This window comes from Ostrea edulis, chromosome 2 (assembly GCF_947568905.1).
Source record: "Ostrea edulis chromosome 2, xbOstEdul1.1, whole genome shotgun sequence".
NCBI lineage: Eukaryota > Metazoa > Mollusca > Bivalvia > Ostreida > Ostreidae > Ostrea > Ostrea edulis.
In genome coordinates, this window is record NC_079165.1 from 26,099,094 (window position 1) to 26,119,492 (window position 20,399).

The window sequence follows — 20,399 nt, forward strand, 5'->3', positions numbered from 1 at the left end:
GTAAAACGTGACAAGTCCTCTATTATACATCCGATACGATAGATCAGTGTGTGAACGCTTAATAGAAAATACCACAATCAACATGCAATGCACATATCAGATCAATAGGCCACAATTAACATGCAATGTACTTATCAGGTCGATAGGGCGACACTGCTCACCTGATTCACCGTCATTTAGCGATCTCTAGAACGATTAATACATACATATATGTTCATTTGACCTGACATGATGCAGTTTTCTGTGTACGAGGTATCTCAACCAATAAGCCATAACGACCATATAGAACTTCCCACACTTTTAAAAATTACCACACTTGAAGGACCATCGGTGTCTCGTTTCATCACATGACATGCGGTTTGTCTATAATCCAATCTGTTTGACATAATGAATACGTGTGGTGGTTATGTTGAAATTCCAATTATTATGAAAAGCGTAAGAACTTTCTGCAAAATTAGGAAAATCTTAACGCATATGTTTAAAGGTGGTGGAATAACATTTACACGAAAGGGAACTGCACTTACAGACGATGGACAAATTCTGATTACAAAGGCTTTTTTCAACAAATTCTATATAAACTTCAAAACATTCAAAAATCCATTCATTACAAAACGTACTATACTTAAAAAAAAAAGCACTTAAAGATTGCATACCAATCTATACACAAACGCATACAAATACACTACACTTAGCATAGAAATCAATCACTTGTAGAATGTAGATGATGGTTTAGAATTTCCTCTGCTGGTTCTTAAGAATCATCCTCGTCTTCTAATTTTACGTAAACTCTTGATAATAAAAATACAAAACGTTCTGGTCGAGGCAAGCGTGAAATACCGTTAACAAATCTGTTAAATCAAAAATATGTTTTACTACTTAATGTTAAACACAAAACATGTGTCACGTGTCTCAGTCCGTTTCTCCAATGATATAAACAGTCTTTTCCAACCCAATAACACGTGATTTCCGGTATAGAGACGGGGTTAGTGTTGCTAGTGATAATGCGGTCCACACCGAGTGATTCACGCTCCACTGGAATGTTCTGTATTCATCCACAATACAAGAGGTAGGTTGGTTTTATAAAATGGCGGCTAAAGTGACCAGAGCGGCAGACAGCAGAGTCCACAGAGCCGGCATTGTTGAAGGAGCGCCACCTAGTAAACAAAATGGTTATACTCTGAATATATAGATACAAGTTAATTGATATACTGTGGTGTAAATCTTTTTAATAAATGCTCCTTTCATACGTTAACGCATTACACGTATTCCTCCTTATATACCCAGCATGACGTCACGTTAGAATTATAACCAAGGCCAAAGAGCAAGGAACAGTAAGATAAAGGTGATGAGGCCTCCACAAAATACACAATCATAATGTGACTAAAGCCACAAGATCGTCACGGACATTGACAAAGTTAAGGTATCAAGAAGAAAAAATAAAACTTTTCAAAATTATACATATTTTGCTTTGGAAAACACGAAGCAGGCGTTTTCTTATGTGTCAAATTTTCTGTCAAAGTTGCACCTGGTATGCAACATACACAAGGTTGAATTAGGCAAGCGTATGCTCTATATTTTCTGAAGTAACAAATGTTTCAATTTTGTCAATTACTGACCAAAAACGAGAAAATTTGAATTTTCATTAACTTTGTGACCTTTCTGTAAACTCGGAATATGTCACATGTTAAAACTAATTCTCATTTTGAGACGGGCTAAACCATGATCTACAGTTTTGTACGAAAGCCGAGAGTTGTCAGGGTATAGAATTAATACTAATTCAACTGGTGGTCGCCACGTAATTTATACGACGACGACTATTTCCCTCTAGTAAAAAATAGCGGTCGCTTCTTACTGTAGAGGGCGACTGCCACTTATTCTATCTGACGGTCGGCATATTATTGATCAGACAGCCACCAGTTATTCCCCTCGCTTTTTTTCCTGACTGTCTTCCTCTTTTTCCAAACTGATAGGTAATGCAACTTCCGTAACCCCTTCTCCAATAAATAAGCGCATTATCGTTTGTCGAGCTCGCTGTCTATCTACATCGTTATACCAATGTTCATGATTGCAAATGTCAACAGAGAGATGTGTGCATGAGAAGATATTAACGTTTGATAAATATATCTATGTAACAGGCATGTAACCCCCCCCCCCTTCCATTTTTTGACAACGCTGATTTTCCGTTATTTGTACATACAAAGTAAGAAATATTGGTGGACTGGCCCCTCCCCACTCCTTTGGTGGTATTAATGAATGGCAAAAATGTACGCTTGAATGAACTGATGTACGAATGTATGTAAACAAAATATGAAACCTTCACGTGAAAGTAATTCCTGGGTTTAATTTATAATTACATGCAGTTTAGTTTCAAAAAATTTCTGTGCAACAAGTGGTGCTATATTATCATTAATTATTGAATTTGGAGCCACTGTGTTCAATGATAATGGAGAACATGGCGTTTCATATTCTATTGCAAGCCATCAAAAACATACACTCTCCGCGCCAAAGGCGTTAAAGTATAAACGTCGTATAAATGTAAGAAAATATATCATACAGCAATTATACTAAGGGTCACGTGACATACTTTACAGCAAACTATCTTAATGCAAAAATAGCTCTATATCCGAGAATTTTATTTTGTTGTAAAAATGTGCTATTTTGATAATTTTGTAGGTGATTTTAATCATAAACATTGATAAAATAAAAACTAAGATGAAGGTTTTATCAGAATACATATTTTAGTTCTCTTGAATATGTAAAATTACATGTCAATATGCGGGAAAACAATGAAATTTTGCTTCATCCAGAGCCTCTAAATAGATTTTCTACCACAAATATTAATAATAAATGTTTATTTACCTTATTGTTTTCTGTCTTTGAAATAATTATTTACAATTTTACAACAAAATTTTTCAGTACGAAAATGACACCTAATACTGCTTTAACATTGTATATACCAGTTACAATGGTCAACCGATGGGTTATCTGTTTCTATATAATTGCATGATGTGCATTTCCCTCCCTGAAAGAGGTGACAACGTGATAAATGATGAATAGTGTGAAAAGAGGAAGTTAAGAGCAAATACATGTGAAAAGAGTAGGTTGATAGCAGATACAGGTAAAAGGAGGAAGTTGATATCAGATGAATGTGAAAAAAGGAAGTTGAGAACAAAAACATTAGAAAAGAGGAAATTGAGAGTCTTATATGTATTTTTTGATGATTCATATTTGAGCATACTTTAGAATTCTAATGGATTCTATGTAACTGGTTAAAAATCTTGTTACTTTCAACTTACCAGTTGAACACTTGATTCCGCCCTCACGTTTTGTTTTAAGAGTGATAATTTTTCTGGCAGTTTCAGATGTGAACGCCTCAGCCCCTTCACTGTCACATTTAGACACGGCTTTCTTCGCACACATGGAATACATGGCTATTCTCCTGTAATTAAAAGAAGAATATGCAGATATCGATCGAGTGAGAAATGACAAATTTTAAATCTGTGATTTAATTTTACTTGTAGCATGCAATTTGATTGGTTTAGCACCCTGAAAATATTTAGATGATATTATATAATATAACTTGGTATGGGGACATGCACAACCATTGCGGATTACAAAGCCTAAACTGCACCAAGTCAGATTATATCGTGTAAGATGTCAAAATTAGCTTCATTCCTTGAATAATTTGCAGAATTTAATTACTACAGTATATACAACATTTTACCTTAGCTATACCAACATCAGGTCAACTTTCTGTTGGAAAAATATCATAATCTAATGACAAGATAGAGTGAAAGAGAAATAGAAAGAAGAAGGCAATATATGACAGATATCCAGGATCCATTAAATAACATGGTCTTTACTGATACCTTATACCAACAGTCACATAGAAAGTATGTAATTCAATATCAGTCAATCGCTTCAAAAACATTTTATAAATAATATCGAATTTTCTACACACAGAAAATACAAATATCCATTAGGGGTAAAACGATGCATCGCGATGCGGCCGAATCGCGATGTAGAGATCTCGATTCGATGTTCGATTTATTCCGGGTCTGTTTCGGTTCGATACGGTTCTAGAATCATAGCACACATTGTTTTTGATAACACGGTTTCTGGTTGCCCAATGGAATTGAAAACTGCCTAATCAACGTACGAGTAAACTTTGCTGTACCAAACTGGACACAGTCGAGTTGAAAAATGCACCCCCAATGTATAAATCCTGGGTATGGTGACAGTTAGGCTTTAGGATAAGAGTGCTGCTTTATGTTAAACGCTTTTATATTATGTAGAATTTATCTGCAGAGAGCAATAAATACAATAAACGTAAAAAAAAAAATCTAAGCATTTTAAAGAATTTGGAACATGCTATTGTATCGAATCGAAAATCATCGAATCAAGACTAAAATATCGAAAATCGAATCGAATCGAGAAGGTACTGTATCGTTTCACCACTAATATCCAGGATCCATTACCTAACATGGTCTTTACTGATATCCTATACCAACAGTCACGTAGAAAGTATGTAATTCAATATCAGTCAATAGCTTCAAAAACATTTTATAAATAATATGGAATTTTCTACACACAGAAAATAGAATTGATTAGATATCGCAACCAAAGCTAATGACTGTAATCTATTAGAATATATGCTACGTTGTACTTTAATGAATGATTTTGAATGAAAACATATTGCATGAAAATATTAAATACACGTAGTGAAATCTAATCTGACACTTGTGCATTCCGTTTCACTGAGCATTCTGGTCCTTATCTCTATTGTTAATTTCGTATTTTCGTTGGGGTTTTTTTTTCTTTACACGGTTTATTCCGACGCATTGATTTTCCATCATTAACTTCCTATATTTATGTAGCAATATTTCATTATCACCTGCATATGGTGTTTATATCTCTCAACTGATTCGATACGCACGAGCTTGTTCTGCATATGATCAGATTTTAAATCGAGGCAGGCTACTGACAAACAAGTTGATGGTGCAGGGGTTTCAACAGTCTCGTTTAAAATCAGTATTTGGCAAATTCTATGGTTGTTATAACAATCTAGTTTGTCAACACAACCTATTATTGGGTCAAATGCTGTTTGACTTGTTTCATACCGATTGTTAGGCCGTTCTTGGCAAACAAATTTTGACTTCGGATAACTCCGTTTACCCGATTAAGATATAGGGCTCACGGCGGGTGTGACCGGTACACAGGGGATGTTTACTCCTCCTAGTCACCTAATCCCACCTCTGGTACATCCAGGGGTCCGTGTTTACCCAACTATCTATTTTATATTGCTTATAGGAGTTATGAGATTGATCACTGTTCGTTATCTTCATCGTTCACAGGTTTCAATGTACATCTGAATGAAGCACTTACTGACACTCCTCCTCCTCGCTCTCCTCCTTCCCACCTTGCATATCTGGTGTGAAGTGCTTCTGACAGTCCTGGTTAACAGTTGTGCTAGCAAGACAATCTTTATAGGTAGCTAGTCCTAAAAGTACCCAAAACCAAGATCCAACAATACAGTACTGTTATACATTACAAGTGTGTAGTATATTGAATACTGAGGTATTAACCTGTCTATATTGACTTTGTCAGTAATGATATTGATATATTAACCTGTATATATTGACTTTATCAGTAATGATACTGATATATTAACCTGTCTATATTGACTTTGTCAGTAATAATACTGAGGTACAGTATAATTTGTCCAAACCGGCCTCTGAGTACTCCGGCGCTCTGTCAATTCCGGCCACAAAATATAGTCCCTAACATTTCTTTAACAAATCCTTCATTAATAATTCCCTGTACTCCGGATACTGCGTATTCTGTATATCGGCCGGCTTACACAGTCCCAACTGCTATCAATTAACTTTAATTATCCTGTGTAAACCGGCCCCTCGATGATACACCACCCTAATTGTTGCGGTCAATTGTATTCGGTGTACACAAGGTCCCAACTGCTCGTAATTAGCTCTAATTATCGCATTTAAACCAGCCACCCCACGATGACCAACCTGTCGGTATTCGGTCGATCACACGCGGTGTACACAAAGGGTGTCTCAAGGGAAGCCACAGGTAAGTAAAAGAGTGCAACTGGCGAGGAATCGCGATCAGTTTAAAATAAAACCTGATTTTTAGGGGGTGCACTTTTCAATTATGACAGCACTACGCACGAGGTAATGGCGCTCCCCCTAACGACAGAGACGAGAACTGACATTAAAGACAAAGTTCAATTAATCGATGAATTCGATACAGTCTTGGAATGAAACAAAATCTGCAACAATCCCGTTATGTTTTCCAAAAGCAGGGCTTCCCCTCGTGGACTTCTCGGAGCTCTACGGCGAGTCAGACAGTGATGATATGCAGTTAGTTAGCACAACTCGCCATGTCCGGTCGATCACTCGGCATTGCATTAGTTTCCGTTTCACAAATTGAGACAGTTGAAAGCGATACATTTACAATGAAAGCTGGGAAAGACAAATTTTAAACGAACACAACACAAACTTGACGAACGTACATAATGTAGCACTTGATAACGGCGATGGTGTAGACGAAATCGACAATTTACCAACAGAAAATTGCGCGAATAATTCCCAGATTTTAAACTGTTTAATAAAAATTGAAACTTTTTCAAATGAGCACGACAATAAAACACTGACATTTCTATTTTTACATTTTGAATTCTTTTGTGATATATTAAAACGTTAGCAATCATTACACACGTATGCATAGATAGTGAATACAAGGGAAGCAACTCTCATTATTGTCAACATTCTGTACTCCGGACTCTGTGCAAACCGGCCAATTTCTTTGGAACCACACATAGCCGGTTTAGACAGATTATACTGTATTAACCTGTCTATATTGACTTTGTCAGTAATAATACTGAGGTATTAACCTGTCTATATTGACTTTGTCAGTAATAATACTGAGGTATTAACCTGTCTATATTGATTTGTCAGTAACAATACTGAGATATTAACCTGTCTATATTGACTTTGTCAGTAATAATACTGTCAGTAAAAATACTTAGGTATTAACATGTCTAATACTATATTAATTTTGTCAGTAATAATACTGAGGTATTAACCTGTATCTTTTTCGGTAATAATACTGAGGTATCAACCTGTCTACATTGACTTTCTCAGTAATAATACTGAATCATTAACCTGTCCTCTGTACTGTATTGACTTTGACAGTACACACACAGACGTATGAACCTGTCTATATTAACTTTAACAGTAGAAACACGGAGGAACCAACCTGTCTTGATACTGGAGTCCTTGCAGAACTTGTCGTATCCCATACTCACGCTTTCCACCATTTTGTCTCCAGGACATTTAGTTTTCAAACAAGCGATAGCATTGTTCATTGTACTGCAATACATTATGTAACATTCATTATCAATAAACATACGTAGGGTTGTTGAATTATTGAATTTGCTGTTGTTGATTGATGTAATATTGTTGATTGATGTAATGTTGTTTATTGATGTAATTTTGATTGGTGTTATATTGTTATTAATTGTCCTGTTTTTGTTTTGTATATTAAATAGCACATCTATAATTGCGTATTCTCGTTGATATGGCGTGTTTATTCTCTCGGCAAGCCTCGCGAATAAATACACCCTATCAACTCGTTGGATAAACCAAATATCAAAACACGCAACATAGATATCCTCTATATATCTTGTTTGTATGTTATTCTATGTCTTCAACATTGATCATCATATGTTGTTATATGTTTATTAACTTGTTTTGTTTTATATGTTAATTGTCCTATGTTTGTGTTTTATATGTTAATTGTCCTATGTTTGTGTTTTATATGTTAATTGTCCTTGGTTTTTGTTTCATATGTTAATTGTCCTATGTTTGTGTTTTATATGTTAATTGTCCTATGTTTTGTTTTATATGTTAATTGTCCTATGTTTGTGTTTTATATGTTAATTGTCCAATGTTTTTGTTTTATATGTTAATTGTCCTATGTTTTGTTTTATATGTTAATTGTGCTATGTTTTGTTTTATATGTTAATTGTCCTATGTTTGTGTTTTATATGTTAATAGTCCTATCCTTTTGTTTTATATGTTAATTGTGTTATGTTTTGGTTTTATATGTTAATTGTGCTATGTTTTGGTTTTATATGTTAATTGTTATATGTTTTGTTTTATATGTTAATTGTCCTATGTTTTGTTTCATATGTTAATTGTCCTATGTTTTTGTTTTATATGTTAATTGTCCTATGTTTTGTTTTATATATTAATTGTCCTATGTTTTGTTTTATATGTTAATTGTCCTATGTTTGTGTTTTATATGTTAATTGTCCTATGTTTTGTTTTATATGTTAATTGTCCTATGTTTTGTTTTATATGTTAATTGTCCTATGTTTGTGTTTTATATGTTAATTATCCTATGTTTTGTTTTATATGTTAATTGTCCTATGTTTGTGTTTTATATGTTAATTGTCCAATGTTTTTGTTTTATATGTTAATTGTCCTATGTTTTGTTTTATATGTTAATTGTGCTATGTTTTGTTTTATATGTTAATTGTCCTATGTTTGTGTTTTATATGTTAATAGTCCTATCCTTTTGTTTTATATGTTAATTGTGTTATGTTTTGGTTTTATATGTTAATTGTGCTATGTTTTGGTTTTATATGTTAATTGTTATATGTTTTGTTTTATATGTTAATTGTGCTATGTTTTGGTTTTATATGTTAATTGTTATATGTTTTGGTTTTATATGTTAATTGTTATATGTTTTGTTTTATATGTTAATTGTCCTATGTTTTGTTTTATATGTTAATTTTGCTATGTTTTGGTTTTATATGTTAATTGTCCTATGTTTGTGTTTTATATGTTAATTGTCCTTGGTTTTTGTTTCATATGTTAATTGTCCTAGGTTTGTGTTTTATATGTTAATTGTCCTATGTTTTGTTTTATATGTTAATTGTCCTATGTTTGTGTTTTATATGTTAATTGTCCAATGTTTTTGTTTTATATGTTAATTGTCCTATGTTTTGTTTTATATGTTAATTGTGCTATGTTTTGTTTTATATGTTAATTGTCCTATGTTTGTGTTTTATATGTTAATAGTCCTATCCTTTTGTTTTATATGTTAATTGTGTTATGTTTTGGTTTTATATGTTAATTGTCCTATGTTTTTGTTTTATATGTTAATTGTGCTATGTTTGTGTTTTATATGTTAATTGTCCTATGTTTGTGTTTTATATGTTAATAGTCCTATCCTTTTGTTTTATATGTTAATTGTGTTATGTTTTGGTTTTATATGTTAATTGTGCTATGTTTTGGTTTTATATGTTAATTGTTATATGTTTTGTTTTATATGTTAATTGTCCTATGTTTTGTTTTATATGTTAATTGTGTTATGTTTTGGTTTTATATGTTAATTGTCCTATGTTTTGTTTTATATTTTAATTGTCCTATGTTTTTGTTTTATATGTTAATTGTCCTATGTTTTGTTTTATATGTTAATTGTGTTATGTTTTGGTTTTATATGTTAATTGTCCTATGTTTTGTTTTATATTTTAATTGTCCTATGTTTTTGTTTTATATGTTAATTGTCCTATGTTTTGTTTTATATATTAATTGTCCTATGTTTTTTTATTATATGTTAATTTCCCTATGTTTTGGTTTCATATGTTAATTGTCCTATGTTTTGGTTTTATAGCGAACTAAGCTCGCGTCGCGAAGCGACGCGACGAGCTCGCTCCAATGATTACGCAATTAAGTCACGTGGTTTGCTCTTCATCAGCTGAAAAATGATGGGGACTACCCATAATGCCTCCGGAAAAATGTCGCAGTCACTGCGGTATACTTCATTGACAATCCTGTCATTAAAATAACTAGATTGTTTGGAAAGTACAATTAACGTTTTTAAATTCCAGACAAGCTTTCTCATAGCTTCAAACGTTTTGTTTTTGCTTGGTTTGAGAGAAGAAAAAACATTGCAGCTAATATGACGTCACAATTTGTAACTGTTTACACCAAACGCGCTATATTTCCCGCGTTAAATGAAGAGGCGGATAAAAGTCGTGTTGCAAGATCTTAGTGGGCTTCGCTCGTCTCAACGGTCACACCGTACAACATATTATGTTAATTGTCCTATGTTTTGTTTTATATGTTTATTGTCCTCTGACGTTTTTTGATTGTCTTGTATGTTATTGTGTGCAGTATGGTTTTAGGTCTATTGCTATTTTTTAATGTTTGTTGTTCTAAAATAGCTCTATGTGTATTGCCCTGTGTTGTTGTTGTTTCTTATCCTTTCTATCATATGTTGTTGGTTTTTTATCCTCACTGGACTCTGCTATCTTTATTAATCTATCTTGTTTTTGTATCTACATTCCGGTGTTCACTGAATTGTTATCTTTATTAATCTATTTTGTTTTGTTTTTTTATCTACTTTCCTATGTTCACTGAACTATGCTATCTTTAATAATCTATTTTGTTTTCGTATCTACTATGTTCAATGAACTATGCTATCTTTATTAATCTATCTTGTTTTTGTATCTACTTTCCTATGTTCACTGAACTACGATATCTTTATTAATCTATTTTGTTTTTGTATCTACTATGTTCAATGAACTATTCTATCTTTATTAATCTATCTTGTTTTTGTATCTACTCTCCGGTGTTCACTGAACTATGTTAGCTTTATTAATCTATTTTGTTTTTGTATCTACTCTCCGGTGTTCACTGAACTATGTTAGCTTTATTAATCTATTTTGTTTTTGTATCTACTCTCCGGTGTTCACTGAACTGTTACCTTTATTTATCCATTTGTTTTTGTATCTATTTTGCTATGTTGTTGTTTACAACATCTATTGTTCTATATTCAAACGGGAAGATTTCAGCTTCTTCATTGTCAACTTCCCATATTTATGTAGCAATATTCCATTATCACCTGCATATGGTGTTTTTATCTCTCAACTGATTCGATACGCTAGAGCTTGTTCTGCGTATGGTCAGTTTTCAAATCGAGGCAAGCTACTGACAAACAAGTTGATGGTACAGGGATTTCAACAGTCTCGATTGAAGTCAGCATATCACAAATTCTATGGTCGTTATAACGATCAAGTTCGTCAATGCAATCTATCATTGGGTCAAATGCTGTCTGACATGTTTCATAACGATTGTAAGGCCGTTCTTGGCACACTGATTTTGACTACGGATAACTCCGTTTGCCTGATCAGGATATGGGGCTCACGACAGGCGTGACCGATCAACAGGGGATCCATACGATAGATTGGAAGGAAACACCTCTGGTGTGTCCAGGGGTCCGTGTTTGCCCAACTATCTATTTTGTATTGCTTATAGGAGTTATGGGATTGATGACTGTTCGTTATCTTCACCTTTCATTCTTCCTGTTATTGGATGATTACATAAACTGGGTTTTTTCGTTGTTTCATACTGTTGTTTGAGATGTTGAATGTTCTATATTGGTTTCCTATTTGTGAATTAAAGATTCGCTTATTACAGTAAAACACACTTATAACGAACACACTTAAAACGTATTCAATCTTATTGCAAAGTGATATTCATTCACCTATGAAAGAAAAATAACGAAAATTATATTGGATATAATGAAGCTGGGATATAACAAACTGTTTTACTCTGGTTATTGAGGATCCCTGTAACCATCTTTTACTGAATTAATAAAGCTGTAATATATTAGGAGCTGAAATATTTGCCACTCACGTGCATCCTCTCTCGTATTCCATTTTACTGGGAACACCGATTGGGAAAGTGTGATCGATGTTACAGGCCTGGAAATCACAAACTAAAACAAAACACAACAGAATAACCTTCAGTGAATTAACGCAGTTAATCCAAGAATACGCTTTTACGCATGCACATCCAGAGCTTAACATCAAATTAAAGTATCTTCGTACTATTAATTGTAACCACAAAAATAAAGACATAGGATGCACACATAGTATCTGGCTAATAGTACATATGTGCATGTACAAAAGGTACTACATACACTAATCTCAATAGTATACTACAAATTTAATAAAATTTATCCTGGAATTTATATAAGGTCGGGTACCTACTTTGCACCTTGTGGTTTTTTTTTTATTTCTAAAATTGAAATCATATTGTAAAATCAAAATAGTAACCCATCAGCATCTTTGGAGATTGGTCATAGTTTATATGATGTACGAGTCACGTGATCCAAACATCTGGGTTTCGGCTCTTAGCATTGGGAATTTTATGTCATGTTCCAGAATAAAAAAAAATAAATACAAACAAGAGATATTGTTCTTATTATAGTCTGTTTTCAAATGGAAGCAGGCCACTGACAAACAAGTTGATGGTGCAGGGGTTCCACCAGTCTCGTTTAAAGTCAGCATTTCGCAAATTCTATGGTCGTTACAACGATCTACTTTGCCAATAAAACCTACCATTGGGTCAAATGCTGTCTGAATTGTTTCATACCCATCGTTAGGCCGTTCGTGGCACAGCGATTTTGACTATGGGTAACTCCGTCTACCTGATCAAGATATGGGGCTCACGGCAGGTGTGAGCCACCTTGGTTCTGCCGTTGTTAAATGTCACAGTATAACAAGGTTTTGTCATATAGAATCTATGTACAAAACACGAAAGCCCTACCTTAAATAGTTCATGAGATATTAAATAGGTCTGGTCTTTCTTACAGTAGGTCAAACTCCAATGTTAAAAGATCAAACACCATTATGTCACAATGTCTTACATAAACATTTCTATACAGAATATGAAAGTCCTACCTAAAATAGTTCCTGATATACTTAATAGGTTAGGTTTTCTTAAAAGTAGGTCAAACTCAGAGTTCAACGTCACAATGTCAAATAGCATGATATGAAATGAAAGGTCTCCCAACCAGAAGTTTATATACAAATTGTGAAAAATGTATCTTAGATAGTTCAGGACATATTGAGAATTTTATTAAAAGTAAGTCAACTTCCAGGTCAAGAAAACACATAATTGGATCAAATGAAAGGTCTTGCCGTAAGCAATGTTTAAATGAAATATGAAAGCTCTAGTTTAAATAGTTCAAGATATATTTTAAAATACTTTCTATATATACATGTACATGTATCAGCATATAACACTTTGATCCCCTATTGTGGCCTCACTCTATCCCAGAGATACATGCTTTTAACAAACTTGAATCTGCACTATATCAGGTAGCTTTCAGAAAACTTTCAATTTTTCTGACCCTGTGGGTTTTGAGAAGATTTTAAAAGTTTTCCCTAAATCTTCGCATCTAAAATTTGATCCCTATTGTTGCTCCACCCTACTCCTGGGGGTACATGATTTCAACAGCTTGAAACTGCACTATGTTAAGAAGCTTTCATATAGATTTCAACTTTTCTGGCAAAATGATTCTTGAGAAGTTTTTAAATCATCCCATCCTATTTTTGCATTTTCATCATCCCCTCCCCCTTTAAGGGAGCATGACCCTTCATTTGCACAAACTTGAATTCCCTTCACCTAGGCAAGATTTTGGCAAAGATTTGTTGAAATTGGCACACTGGTTCGGGAAAAGATATTTATTTGTTAGTGTACTTTCGCTATTTCACTATTATCTCCCCTTCGAGAAAGGTGACCTTCATTTGAACATACTAGAATATCGATACGATATATCCCTGTGAACTCGACATAAAAGAAACCACAGAGTCCTCCACATCTGATTCGTACTTAGATGTGGATATTAACGGCAAACTGACAACTCCTATGTCTACACTGACAACTACTGTGTGATAGGGTATTGTGGTCGCCCATTTGGACACATGGGTTTCCTCCGGGTACTCCATTTTCCTCCCACATCAATAACCCTTCACGACAACATCTGATCCGACAAGAAACATTAATAGAAGTTGTAGAACTTATTTGTTAATCGTGGTAAAATAAAGTTTAAACTTTTCATAAACTGGCAACATTATGACAAACGGGATTATTTCTCCACCGTGAACTTCCCATATTTATGTAGCAATATTCCATTATCACCTGCATATGACGTTAATATATCTCAGCTGATTCGATACGAAAGACCTTGTTCTATGTATAATCAGTTATTAAATCGAGAGGTAGGCAACTGACAAACAAGTTATTATCTAGTTTGCACATACAATCTATCATTTGGTCAAATCTGCCTGATATGTTTCAAACCGATTGTTAGGCCGTTCTTGGCACACTAATTTCGACTACAGATAACTCCGTTTACCTGATCAAGTCTTAAGGTGCACGGCGGGTGTGACCCGTCGACAGGGGATGCGTACCACTCCTAGGTACTTGATCTCACCATGCTTGCCCAACTCTTTATTTTATGTTCCTTATAGCTAGGTGTTATGATATTGATCACTGTTCGTTATCTCCACTTTTCACTGAAGGCAAGATGTTAAATTTACAATAGATAAATCTTACTATTATTTTTATGTATGGTAATGCACTTCACCATTGGTTCGTTTGATATCACGTGTCATAGTATAGAAATGCGGATTGACTGGGTCTTTCTAATTATAAACATTTTAAAAAAAACCTCTGATTGACCTGTACTTTCTAATAATATACTAGTATTAGGGAAATTTTGCTACATGCAACAATGAATGTGATTCGCTGACGTATGTCATTCCAACCAATCAAATTCTTTTTCCGGTCTTTCTAATTATAAACATAAAAAAACTCGTATTGACCTGTACTTTTTAATAATAGATTAGGGAATTGAATTTATTAATAAATTGTTATAATTTCCTGAAATGGGAAGATGGTCTATTCATTACATGTTTCATAAAATTACTCTATCAGTATAAAGAACCCACACTGAAATTAAAACAGCTTAGTATGTTTTTTAATCTCTAAGTTAAAAACAGAGAAAAAATGCAATTGATGTTCCCTAATTTTGTCAAGCATTCGTGCTCGGTAGATATGCTTTTCTGTGAAGTCGATATATCTATGGATCGATCTCATGTCAGAAAGGGCTATATTTGTATAATATATACTTTTCTCCAGAATCCTGAGCTTGCTTTTATGATTTAGACTTAAATTTTCATGTTAAAGGCATTCTCTTTAGAGAAGTCGAGAGCCTTGATCGACTTCTCTTCGCAAGTATTCGTGTATTGATTCTGGAAAACCTGTAAATGCCGGTGATTAAAATGTGATTAATGCAAAAATAATGGTGGTTTTATATGAAAATTTCAAGGATTTAAAATATAGTTTTAAAAACATTAAAACATTTACAAAGAGTTTTATAAAATTTCAGCGCAAAAATTATTTGGGAATTGTATGTCCTTGAACTTCGTAATCTATGTACTGAATGTTTCGATACACTCGTAAGACTGCTGGCTGTTGTTACATTGGGGACCTTTCTGACTGCAGGCCTTCTCTACTGTCTCAAAAGACTGGACGAGAGTTGGGTATAATGCATTTCCTTACCTTTCTGACTGCAAGCCTGTTCTCCTTTCTGAATAGCCTGGACAAGAGTTGGGTATAATGCGTTTCCTTCGCATGCAGTGCTCAGCAAGTCCATACAGGTCTTTACTTGTTGGATAACATCACTGAAAACAAATGCCCGTTGTAAATTTCTAGGTCTCATGCACATTCTTCGTGTTTTATTAGGTCATATTGATCCAAAACAGCAAAATATAATAAAAAGCAGTATTGAAAATTTTACCAGGTGATGTTGGGCATACTATTGCTACTGATGTCAAGTCCAGCATCGGTAAAGCATTTCATTGAATTGCAGGCTGCACCACCTGTAATTGTTTCAGACACAAATTACTTCACAGCACTCTGCCTGATATATATATATATATATATATATATATATATATATGATATTCAATATTTTGTTATTTCATGAATGAGACAAGATATCTTACCGGCACAATATGGTGCTACAGCGTCAATAACTCCTTTGGCTTGCTGGAAGGCCTGTAGTGATGCACAATCACTTTCATATCGCTTAATACACGTTAGTACCTCATTAAACGATCTGTAACGAGAGAAAAACACTGCTGTACACATTATACTTCTCAATCATTCATTTTCACTGGATCAAAGTTTTGTGTTTATAGAAAGAAAAGCTCTGCAAGGTAGGGCTTATCCCCTTGCAATGAGTGTCTCTCAACTTTTTCTATAAACTCCCATAATGACCTTGAACTTTGATCTAGTCATCCCATATTCAACGGGGTTCTTCCTCTCTTGAAACAAACTACATGAGAAGTATCAAATCAATCCAGCAAAACATGTGGCCTGTAGATAGTTTAAAAGCTTTTTGTATGACATTCCATAGCCATGTGTCTTTGACTTTTTGGCCCCAAATTCGATAGGGTTCTTCTCTTGATAACAAAGCTACCTGTGAAGCATCTTCATCTTCTGGTTTGTGTGCACTTGACGTTATGGTTTTTGTGCACTTGACGTCATGGTTTGTGTGCACTTGATGTCGTGGTTTGTATGTACTGTCGCCATGGTTTGTGTGCACTTGATGTCATTGTTTGTGTACACTTGATGTCAGGGTTTGTGTGTACTTGACGTCTTGGTTTGTGTGCAATTGATGTCATGGTTTGTGTGGACTAAAGGTCATGGTTTGTTTGCACTTGGCGAGTGCGCGGGACATTCGAGGAGTTCCGATTTTACTTGATGGCGTGGTTTGTGTGCACTTGAAGTCATTGTTTGTGTGCGCTTGGTGTCATGGTTTGTGTGGACTTGATGTCGTGGTTTGTGTGTACATGATGTCGTGGTTTGTGTGCACTTGATGTTGTGGTTTGTGTGTACTTCATGTCGTGGTGTTTTGTACACTTGATTTCATGGTTTCTGTGTACTTGACGTCATGGTTTGTGTGCACTTGACGTTATGGTTTGTGTGGACTAAAGGTCATGATTTGTTTGCACTTGATGACATGGATTGTGTGTACTTGATGTTAGTGTTTGTGTATACTTGACGTCATGGTTTGTGTGCACTTGACGTCATAGTTTGTGTGCAATTAACGTCATGGTTTATGTGCACTTGACGTCATGGTTTAAGTGCACTTGATGTCATGGTTTGTGTGCACTTGATTTCATAGTTTGTGTGGAATTGACGTCATGGTTTGTGTGCACTTGGCGTCATGGTTTGTGTGTATTTGAAGTCATGGTTTGTTGGCACTTGATGTCGTTGTTTGTGTGCACTTGATCTCATGGTTTGTGTGTATTTGACGTCATGGTTTGTGTGCACTTGATCTCATGGTTCGTGTGTACTTGATGTCGTAGTTTGTGTGCACTTGATTTCATAGGTAACTTCAGTGACTCAGGAGACCTAAAAACTTGAAACCCAAATTTATCCAAAAATACTTTGTGGTAATAATGATGAATTTTCCCCAGTGGTTTCTGATTTACATTTCCAATGGGTTTTTGCTTTACATTCTCTACAATTTGTAATGATAGTCATTTTCTCATCAATGCGTTGTCGTTTAAACATACGCATAAATATAGTTTGTCTATTCTAGACACTAGGAATTCTGACAGAATGAAAGTAGAAAGTACATAAAAAGAATTAATATAACGTGCTTCATGAAGTATGCTGGCGTCAAAAGTCGCTATTTTGCAATAGTCAAGACATTGGAAAGTAGGTCAAATCCCATGGTGAACTTCAATATCAAGTTATGGTATCAATGATAAATGGTGTTTTTATTTGTTTATACTTGTTTCACGTTCCATTTCAGAATTGTTCATTCATATAGAGAAGTTCATCAGCTCTAAATGAATGGCCACAAATTTTCACTTAGTATAATGCATGATCCTCAAGGAAGTGTTCTTCATCCTATCGCCTACCCGGAGTCTGTCCATCACATGAGACCTACGTTGTTAAGGTCACATCGATCGGGAAAACTCGTGACTTTCACTTTAAATGCCGGACGTTTGGCGAAGGAACGATCACTACCGATCTTAGACGTCTTAAGTTTGACGCAATGACAGAATTGACAATCGAACACGGAACTTTCGGAAACCACTTAGCTACCTAGATCGTTTTCTAGCCAGCGGTCAATGATCTCTTGAAAAACATCTTAAATTGTAACTAAAACAGACCCCTATAAAGGCAGTGAGTCAATATTTTTCAACAATAAATTGCCATGTAATAGTCCTCTAACTATTTTCCAGGTGCCGACAGCGGTGCAAGTGAAGTATGCGTGACGAACCCTCTGGTAAATGAATGACATATTATGACTCTGAGATGCCATTATCGTGATCTTTCAACGTACTTACTAGTGTACATTCTTATTTAGTAGTAGTATTTTTATTTCTTTATATTGTGAGTTTAGTCACCAAAACTAGTCAAGGACTATAATAAGCTGTACTTTCAACGTTTCAATAGTCTGTCACCAGTAGTTATGTGTGAAAAGTTACGATAGTAAAGAGTGATTATGCAATTTCTATTTTTAAAAAAAATAAAATACAAGCACGTGTTCAACCACTCATTGTTCTTCTTCTCCTGCTCGAGACTTAACTGAATCTAAAACCGTTCACATAATCATTTTTAAGAAAAGGAATTGAACAAGAGGCCCAGGGGCCTTATAGGTCACCTGAGTATCATGTAACAACCTTCCAATGTTTGAATTAGGTTTGTGTTTAAATATAAGAATTTTACTTTTGGATGGAAGAAACATTGAATAGCTATGTGGTCAGCCCCGCCTTTGCACCAGAACCCCTGACCCAGGGGCCATAAATTTCAGTTTTGAAAGAAGCATCCTTGATCATCATTATCATACTATTAGTTTGTCTACTTAATACCCAGCAGCAGAGGAGAAGATTTTCAAAGAAATAAAATGCATTTTCACTATATGATCAATAGGGCCCCACCCTAATACCAGAACCCCTAACCCAGGGGCCATGAATTTCACAATTTTGAAAGAGGCATCCTTGCTCATCATAACCATGCTATTGGTTTGTCTACTTAGTACCCAAGGACAGAGAAGAAGATTTTCAAAGAAATAATGCATTTTCACTATATGACTTATAGAGCCCCACCCTAGCACCAGAACCCCTGATCCAGGGACCATGAATTTCACAATTTTTAACAAGAGGTACTGTGAGCAATGCTCACTAAGAATACCCCCCGCTTACCCCAATCTCCCAAAGGGTGTTGGTAATAGGTATAAACTACCTCTTTTCTGAGTGTTGCTACTTCGATGTCCAGTGCGCGTGACCTTTGACCTTTTGACCCCAAAATCGATAGGGATCATCTTCATCCCATGGGTAGTCCATATATAAGATATGGTGACTGTAGGTGGAAAGGATAACGCTTTAGAGCCCGGAAACTATATTGCTACTTCAATGTCCAGTGCGCGTGACCTTTGACCTTTTGACCCCAAAATCGATAGGGATCATCTTCATCCCATGGGTAGTCCATATATATGATATGGTGACTGTAGGTGGAAAGGATAATGCTTTAGAGCCCGGAAACCATATTGCTACTTCAATGTCCAGTGCGCGTGACCTTTGACCTTTTGACCCCAAAATCGATAGGGATCATCTTCATCCCATGGGTAGTCCATATATATGATATGGTGACTGTAGGTGGAAAGGATAACGCTTTAGAGCCCGGAAACCATATTGCTACTTCAATGTCCAGTGCGCTTGACCTTTGACCTTTTGACCCCAAAATCAATAGGGAACATCTTCATCCCATGGGTAGTCCATATGTATGATATGGTGACTGTAGGTGGAAAGGATAACACTTTAGAGCCCGGAAACCATATTGCTACTTCGATGTCCAGTGTGCTTGACCTTTGACCTTTTGACCCCAAAATCGATAGGGAACATCTTCATCCCATGGGTAGTCCATATATATGATATGGTGACGGTAGGTGGAAAGGATAATGCTTTAGAGCCCGGAAACCATTGCGTCTACAGACGGACGGACGGACGGACAGACGGACAACCCGATTCCAGTATACCCCCCCCCCACAACTTGTTGCGGGGGGTACAAAGAGGTATCCTTGCTCATCATTACCATGCTATTAGTTTGTCTACTTAATACCCAGAGACAGAGAAGATTTTCAAAGAATTTCTACATTTTCACTATATGACCAATAGAGCCCCACCCTAACACAAGAACCCCTGTCCCAGGGGCCATGAATTTCACAATTTTGGTAGAGGGCTCAACGCTCATTATAATTATGCCCACAGTTTGGCTTCTTGATGTCCAGGAGTAAAGAAGAAGATTTTTTTTAAATTACACTCATTTTGATGGTTTTTGCCCCACCCCTCAGGCCCCAGGGTGGCAGGGACCACGAATTTCACAATTTTTGTTCCCCTCCACCCACAGATGCTATATGCCAAAATTGGTTGAAATTGGTTCAGGGGTTTCAGAGAAGAAGCTGAAAATGTTCAAATGTTAACGCACGACGCA

General features: G+C 35.2%; 1 protein-coding gene across 2 annotated transcripts in view; it reads right to left on the reverse strand.

Moving 5' to 3' along the window:
• Nucleotides 1–584: 584 nt before the first annotated feature.
• LOC125678925 (uncharacterized) overlaps nt 585–20,399 on the reverse strand; it is a 158,675-nt gene continuing 138,860 nt past the window's right edge. For both annotated transcript variants that reach the window (XM_056156520.1, XM_056156521.1), the window contains 8 exons: nt 15,893–16,005; nt 15,685–15,766; nt 15,447–15,568; nt 11,730–11,811; nt 7,279–7,391; nt 5,386–5,500; nt 3,297–3,439; nt 585–1,154 (listed from right to left, as the gene is read on the reverse strand). In XM_056156520.1, the coding sequence (XP_056012495.1) occupies nt 1,078–1,154; nt 3,297–3,439; nt 5,386–5,500; nt 7,279–7,391; nt 11,730–11,811; nt 15,447–15,568; nt 15,685–15,766; nt 15,893–16,005 (847 nt within the window). In that variant the 3' untranslated portion in view covers nt 585–1,077. The remainder of the gene's footprint in view (nt 1,155–3,296; nt 3,440–5,385; nt 5,501–7,278; nt 7,392–11,729; nt 11,812–15,446; nt 15,569–15,684; nt 15,767–15,892; nt 16,006–20,399) is intronic.